Genomic DNA, 8,017 nt, shown 5'->3' on the forward strand with positions numbered 1-8,017 from the left:
GAATAAGCGGCTGTGAACAAAATTAGTAGAGTCTTTGGTAAACTTTTTTGTAAAAGTGATTTTGAAAAAAAAAGCAGTTTGATAGTGGATCTTTTCATTAGCTTCGTGTGCTTTGAAAAAAAGCCAGTTTTCCAAAGCTACAAATAGCAGCTTCAGCTTTTTCTTTTGATTTCAGCTTATTCTCACAGCAGCTTCCAAAATAAGCTATTTTTTTTCAGTTTACCAAACACCTAAAACCCTCATAGCTTTTTTTCATAGGTGTTTTTTTTAAGCACCTCACTCCCAAACCTGCACGAAGTAGTGCGGTGGGGAGTTGAAGTAAAACCCCAACTTCCGGTTTAATTTTCTTTTGTTTTTGGTTTTGGGCTTTGTATCAATCTGGCCCAAACTTTACTTTCAATACTGAAATGTTCTATATTTATTGAAAAACATTTGAATTTTCAGAATAATCAGTTGTAAAAGCAAAACGATCGAGGTCTCGTTTGTCATGTTGTACATAGCACCGGATAAAACCAATAATACAGAACCAATTGTTGAGCACTTATGTATCAAGCAGGCATTTGACTAATTATTCTATCCTGGTCTCACTTATTTTATACGTTTCACACATGCTAACTTGTACACTTCAAAAGATAGGTATAGTGGTTAACAAAATGTATTTTAAAGTCACTTAGTACTGATCTAGTGATATTCCTTTTCACTTGTAATTGCGATGTCTTATATTCAAATCTCGTTGATGAAAAATTCAATATCAATTTATTCTCCCACACTACTTTAGTTTAAAGCCCGAAACCATGCACGATAACCTCCAAGAAAAGTAGATAAGATACAACATCTAGTAACATAATTTTGATTGATTTACTCCATTGAACAAAAAAGATGGAAGTGAAAACTTGTATACCAAATAAAAAACTCAAAATGAATTACAAGCCATTTATAAATGCTTCTTTGAAACACTTATGCTTAGAATTACTTCTAATAAAGTGTTTCTATTTTTTATTTTAAAAACACTTCCAAACAAATATAACATATACAGAAAGAAATCCAAAGTAATATGCAAAAAGATCAAAGAAAGAAAAGAACTTTATGGATATTGTTGTATGTATATTATCTTCTTCAACTAGCCGGAAATGTTACCAGTTACCTAGGAAACGGTCCGGTCACGGAATCAACATTTGTGGAATCTGTACACATGGAGAGAACTTCAGGTGAACTATGATTATATGGCCCAAACGCAGCGCGAAGCTCTTCTGTTGATGTTGGAGTTCTTTCTCGATGCCTAGACAACTCCATTTCCAAGCAATTTTTGAGCTCAGACAATACAACATCCATTGTGACTCTGTGTTGAGAGGTAGAGGTTGTGCACGCCATTGCTATCTCTAACGCTTTCCAGACCGAATGCTCATCGAACTCTTCTTGCATCCTTTGATCCACAACACTTTTTAGTTCCCTTTTTTCGAGCTCAGAACTCACCCACGTTACTATGTGGATTACTTCATCACTTTTTATCACTGCAGGTTGGCCGGTGATTAGCTCTAATAGAACTACCCCAAAACTATACACATCACTCTTTTCATTCAGCCTTTGGCAATTGTAGTATCTGTAAACAAAAACCAATATTCATTAATCACAACGTCGTGGTTTATATGCATATTGTCGGTTTAGTGCCCCTTCAGTTTGATTTTTGATTAAGAGTTTGTTCCGTTTTTTAACATCGTATTTTCGCATGATAATAATGCTAATAGAATGAGAAAACCTAAACATACTCTGGATCAAGATATCCGGCTGTTCCCATGACTGTGCTGACCACTTGAGTCTCAATGTCACTAGCAAAAACCTTGGAAAGACCGAAATCTGCTATTTTAGCTTCCAAGTTTTCGCTTAAGAGAATGTTGGCTGTCTTCACATCTCTGTGGACAATAGGCGGCTTGCATCCGTGATGCAAGTACTCGAGACCTGCGAACCAAATTTTGCATTCCGTTAGTAGAACTATAATTTGTGTAAACATGATCACATCTATTTTACTAAAATAACAGGAAGCACGAACCTTGTGCAGCATCGATTGCTATATGAAGTCTCGTTTCCCATGTCATCTGTGAACTCCTTTCTGCATCTGCAACCAATAATGTGTATTTTGTTCGCTAGATTTAAGATGGACCAACATAAACTGGCGAAATTTCTCTATCTTGATAACAAGATTATACCTGAGAGAGAGTTTTTTAGGTTGCCATTAGCCATGTACTCGTATATAAGTGCCAAGTTGTTCGCATCATCACAGTATCCAATAAACGAGGCCAAGTTTCTATGATGGATTCTCATCAGGAGCTCAGCCTGCAGTCAAGAACAAACTCATCACAACCTGCATCGAACGAGACTAGGCTTGGCATTTACCTTGCATTCCAAGAAATTCTAAATGACAAACCTCTGTTTGGAACTCCCTAGGTCCTTGAGTTGATGATGCAGAAAGCATTTTTACCGCAACTTGGGTTCCGTCTTTCATGCAACCATGGTACACAGTCCCAAATCCTCCTTTCCCGATCGAGGTTTGTAAGTTTTTGGTGATATCTAAAACCTCCTCATGAGTAAACTGGCACTTCTTTGATGCTATAGCTGTTTTGTTGAAGGGTTCTGCTTCTGTACCTTTAAGTACACAAAAAATTATGTGTACGCATTGTATAAATTTTCATTCGATCTAGACAACCTGTTTCGAGAGTTCTTCTTTGTTCAAAGTAATACTGTTACAATTTGGGGAGCTACTGAGATCTGTAAAGGTACCTGATTCTCTTTTTCTTCTCAATTTCCATACTAGCATCAGCACTATAACGACTGCTAGTGCTGCTACTAACGACGCAACTATTGGAGCAACAATTTTCTTCTTCTTTTTGCATGAACCCGAGCCACAAAGATTTTTGGTATCCACACTGAAATGAACACAAAAATTCTTCTTTTTTCTGTTATTTTTCAAACCAAAGGCATGTTTCTAAACCAGATACACAAGAAGCGATTTTTACCTCAGTACAAGTAATCCAGCTTCCGATCTCTCGCGAAGAGCATTTGGAACCGAACCAGACAATTGATTGCCCTTCAAATTCCTGCAGATCAATGCTTAATAATATGGAATTCTGGTATCAAATGAGTCTATGATCATGTAGAGATTGCACTTACAAGAGAGTGAGCGACTTTAGTTCTTCCAAGAACTGAGGCACTGGCCCGGTTAGGTTATTGTTCGACAAATCTCTGGGAAGAAAAGCATTATAGTTAGTAGGTTCTGCAAGATAGTAAAGTGGATAAATTCGGCAAGATGAGTCTTCATGGAAGCAAAAGTGAAGAACAATTACAAGGACTCGAGTGATGAGAGATTGGCAATGGAAGCAGCTATTATCCCACTCAAATTGCTTGAACTCAAGTTTCTAATCACAATAAAAGGCAAATCGGCTTAGAATTAGATTGAAAAGACAAAGAAATTGTAAAGACCAGTTCCTTAGAAGGACTCACAGGGAAATAATCCGAGGAAGCGAAATGCTGTAGTTGCATTCTAGTCCTTCCCAAGAGAAATTCCTAGGTCCACAAGGATCACCAGCCCAGATTTTTTTTATTTGATATGTAGTTTTGACGTTCTTTATGGCATCAGCTGCAGTCATTAACAAAACCAGATCAAACAGGACCGATAAAGCTAAGAATTGGTCAAATTTAAGAGAGAACGACCAGCGGTCACCAACATTGTTTCCAACTTAATCATCTGCACAGCTCGCTACTATATTTTGTATTTTATATTGTCAGGATTCCGAGGTGGGATTTTTATATTTTTCAGCAAGCATTTCTTTTCCAGAGGAAATAAGCATATATCAATACTTGTAAGAATGTTCTTGTTGATTTAACAAAGGAAGACATACCATCTTCACCATAAGTAGGTGATTCAACCAGCTGCATAACTTGGAAAACTTCAACAGCATTCAGAATCGGTGGAAGGGAAGAGTCCTCTGTCTTGTGTAAAGAAATTTCGTGATCCTTTCCCACCAGAACTCTTGAATTAGATATCACGTCTGCCTGTAAGTAACGGGGAGTGAATGGTCCAAACAATGGAGAACCATTCAATGATATATTGAATTTTCTTGACTGATTCTTCCCAAGTTTCTCCACTTCAGCAAAGTACATAAAAACATAAAACTGAGCATTCATGTCAGTTGTGTTCCAGTACAAATCTAAAGGTTCACTTGCATTCTGAGGTGTAGCTGCAGTCCGGATTACTTCCAATGGCACTCTATATCCGTTCTCATAGGTAGTAATCGACGAAGAAGTACTAACTGGATCCCAAGAAGGTGAACTGTGACGTGACCAAATGCGATCATAAACATCATCTCCATATCGACCTGTTCCATTGCCTTGTCCAATGTCCAGTCTTTCAATGAGTACTAATGATGCAGAAGTCCCAAATTCAGTACCATAAGTTGAGCCATTAAGCGGTCTAAATTCCAACGCCGAAATGAAAGGAGTTCCCAACCCTTTATTTATTAGACAAATGTCCACGGTATTTGATTCTGCAAAACCTAAAATCTCCTTGGTAACAATATCTGAAGCATTTTCAAACCTCACTGTCGACCAAAAGTTGACGCCGAGGTAGAGATCAAATTCCGGCAACTTGTTTTCTCCATCGTAGTTTCCATACAAGAAGGTAGCTCTAATCAAATTCAAACTGCCATTTCCTGCTTCGGGTTTCAACGTATAGCAATTTTTGTTTCCTTGAGGGAAACTCCTGAGGTCGGAGAGAGGTAAGGGGAGGTTGGGATTCTTTGGATACATGAATTCAGAAGAGATGTTCTGGTTTATCCCTGTGTCTATGTAATCTCCATCCGGTGAGTATGTTATGTTCGTATCCGTGTCTTCGTAGAGCTTCGAGGGAGAACCACAATCTATGCTTATGAAGTCTACTCCAAAACAAATAAATGAAATAAGTCTTAGAACTCAAGCAACAAATCGAAAGAAACAGGTTCTTTTTCTACAAGTATATTTAGATCTAAACAAGAAGTTACAAGCAGATGCATAAAGAAAATGATCAGACAAGACAACGTATCATTTGGCGTCGAAGAAAAAACGCTAACCTATCCGGCGCTGCGCACGAACTGAACTTGCACAGAGCATCAAAAGGAGGAGGAGGAAGAACCCAGTTGACATTTTCATCTCTCTCTCTCTTTCTCTCTCTCTCTCTCTATTGGAGCCAAATAATCTGATACTGAAAATGTATGAAACTGTGGAATATTAAAACTAATGCTGCAAAACCTGCTACAAATCCACCAACTCCAATGAGCCAAATTATCTCTTAAAATTTCCCTCTATACCCAATCCAACCCAAGTGGAAATTTTGGGCTAAATACTAAATGCTAAACCAAGTCTAGATTTTCCCTCAAATTTAGCCCAGAAATCAGAATTTAAAATTTTCTATAATTATTGGAATTTAATTTTTTTTAGATTAAAATGTTCATAAAATTAATTTATGATAGTTTACATATATTTTTTTTAATTTAATTAAACAAAAAAATAGCCTAAGTTCATTCTTTAATAATTTCGGGCTAAAATTTTAGGTAAGAAATGTTTGAGCAGAAAAATTATTTCTGGACTAAAAACTAAATTTTCCGGACTAAAATATTTGACTTTTTAGTCCAACCATTGGGGATGGTAGAACTACGGCTTGGTTTTTTAGGTCAGCATTTTTCCTGGTCAATGCATTTCAGATATATTTGATTTCACATATGAAATACATAGCCTCGGCCAATCAATTAGTCAAACTAATATTTTTTTATTTTTAAAAATTTTTCAACCAACGAAGATTTAAACATTCTAAAAAATTGGCCAAAATGATAAAAATACAAATTTCGGTGGGTGAAAGGTCACTTTTCGAATTTTACTGATACCTGCGCAATATTTAATTAATAACGTCATCAATATTTGATTGATATGTTGTTGCTTATTTTTTTTTAATCACTTTAGCAATTGAGATTTGTAAAATTCTCATTTCAGGCAAATTCCCTTCATTTTATAACTTTAACTGTGATTACGACATAACACAATTACGTTGACTAGAATAGATATGCTGCCACATGTGCTCCCGGGGTCGAGTTTTGGACCTGCAATATAGATTAATTTAGGATTGTGTTCTTTACATATTTATTTTTATTTCTCACACATATTTTTTGATTTTCAGCCGTTAAATGACATAAATTAAAGAAGATCGATGGTAAAAATTAACAAAAACGTACGATAGTTGTTTGGGCCCAAAATAACAGTTTGGGCCGAGGGAGGAATCACTTTCGGCCCGGGAAGACGTACGGCGAGATGGTCATGGGGCGTTCAGCTCATGGGCTTCCAAGCCTAGGTCGGTTAAATCAGAGTGCAAGTCGAGTCCTAATACAATAGGGACCCTTGACGAGATCAGTAAAACTAGAAGGCGAATCCGGCTCAGTTAAGGACTAGATTCGTAGTCCTAGCAGAGATAGGACTGATCGAAATAATGTTAATCCGGAGAGGGCAACCTAGTTCGAATAGGATTGGAACTTGGGCTCGGTGTTCTGCTACTATAAATACAAGACATTCAGCAATGGAAAAGTCCCCTGCAAATTAACACAAAAATTGCCCTGCGCAAACTCTCACAACTTGAGATCTTTTTCTTTTCCTTTTTCGCTGACACATCTTCCGTTGGCATCAACAGCACTGTGGAAGCAACCGGTGATATCTTAAGTCGGCATAGATAGCTCTGTCACCGTAGAGTCGGTCAGTCTCGCAGTATCTTCCGTTGGCATCAACAGCACTGCGGCGAGAACGGTCGACTGCCTATCCAAGTCTCGGTCGAGAAGGGTTTTCGAATCCTTGTTGGTCGAGGTCATCTCATTAGCCTTCTCGGCGAGGTGAGGTGTTACAGTTATTACATTCGGCACATTGTAAGCCGAATTCGGTTCGTGAACTTTGTAAGAAATAGCAGCCTTGTCTTCAGGCTCGAGAACCCAAGAGGCCGAGACGCGTTCCTTTCTCGGCCGCAATCGCAAGACGCAGAAGTCAGTAGCGCGACCCAACGCAGCATCATCAAATTTACTCCTCGGCCGAGCCTCGGCCGACGAGTTGGCACGCCCCGCAATCACCGAAGGACGTAGTTAGCTTAGAATATATTCGGCCTGCGCGCCACGTAGGCTTTGTAATTTCTAGGGTCAACATTTTGGCACGCCCAGTGGGACCCAGTGCTAAACTACGAAGTTCATGCCAATTGAAACACGATCGGTAAAAAAGAAAACAGCTATGGGAAAGTCGACAGCCGATTTACCGAGTCAGAGCATAGGACAGAGTGTGCCACAGGCGCAGAATCCCCTTAGCGTTGGTACACCTGAGTCCACGAGCGCGACTCGCCGAGAGAGAGAACTTAATCTCGGCGGTCAACTCCGTGGTTTAGAGATCCCTTACAGAAACACATGCATTCTCAATGAAGGGATAATAGAGGAATGTGACGAGGATGGTGGTGAAGGATCAGACCCACCAACGAGGTCGTTTCTCCGAAAGCGACTGGACGAGCAGTCTCGGTCAGTCGAGCAGACGTTCAGTCGAGGCGTTGACAAGCTGCATGACGCGATACTCAGTGCCAATGATCGGCAAACCAAGCTGCTCGAAATGCTGGTTAGTCAAGTTGGTGGCAGCAGACCTTTCGATCTTCGCCAACCTTGTTTACCAGAAAACAACCCGGCACCGATTGTACCGGCCGGGCCTATTCCTGCCCTGCTCAAACCAATTAACTTGGAGAAAGGAGGAGGGTCGAATAGTAGGTCAGACGGGACCGACCAGAGGGTCGAAGCAACATCTGTTGATATGACCGAAGTTCAGCGGATGATTGACTCGGCCATGAAGAAAGGGTCGAAGTTTCCTAAGTTTATTCATCCGTACCCAGCTTATGTGGAATCGTTTGGGTACCCGAAGGGTTTCAAGATCCCAGATTATAGTCTTTTTGCCGGTGAATCGTCTTTATCTTCGTTGGAGCACG

General features: G+C 39.4%; 1 protein-coding gene across 11 annotated transcripts in view; it reads right to left on the reverse strand.

Annotated features, from left to right (window-relative positions):
- The window catches only part of LOC126597027 (60S ribosomal protein L6-like), a 34,411-nt gene extending 29,152 nt beyond the window's left edge, over positions 1-5,259 (reverse strand). The window contains exons 1-12 of one of the 11 annotated variants that reach the window (XM_050263832.1): positions 5,100-5,259; positions 3,894-4,925; positions 3,496-3,631; positions 3,339-3,410; positions 3,166-3,237; positions 3,012-3,092; positions 2,772-2,921; positions 2,423-2,636; positions 2,205-2,331; positions 2,048-2,113; positions 1,767-1,956; positions 1,518-1,600 (exon numbers count right to left, since the gene is read on the reverse strand). In XM_050263832.1, the coding sequence (XP_050119789.1) occupies positions 1,518-1,600; positions 1,767-1,956; positions 2,048-2,113; positions 2,205-2,331; positions 2,423-2,636; positions 2,772-2,921; positions 3,012-3,092; positions 3,166-3,237; positions 3,339-3,410; positions 3,496-3,631; positions 3,894-4,925; positions 5,100-5,178 (2,302 nt within the window). In that variant the 5' untranslated portion in view covers positions 5,179-5,259. The other 10 variants (XM_050263837.1, XM_050263824.1, XM_050263818.1 and 7 more) reach the window with 10 other exon arrangements.
- Between the last annotated feature and the right edge of the window lie 2,758 nt (positions 5,260-8,017).

Source organism: Malus sylvestris, chromosome 2, assembly GCF_916048215.2.
Source record: "Malus sylvestris chromosome 2, drMalSylv7.2, whole genome shotgun sequence".
NCBI classification, from domain to species: domain Eukaryota; kingdom Viridiplantae; phylum Streptophyta; class Magnoliopsida; order Rosales; family Rosaceae; genus Malus; species Malus sylvestris.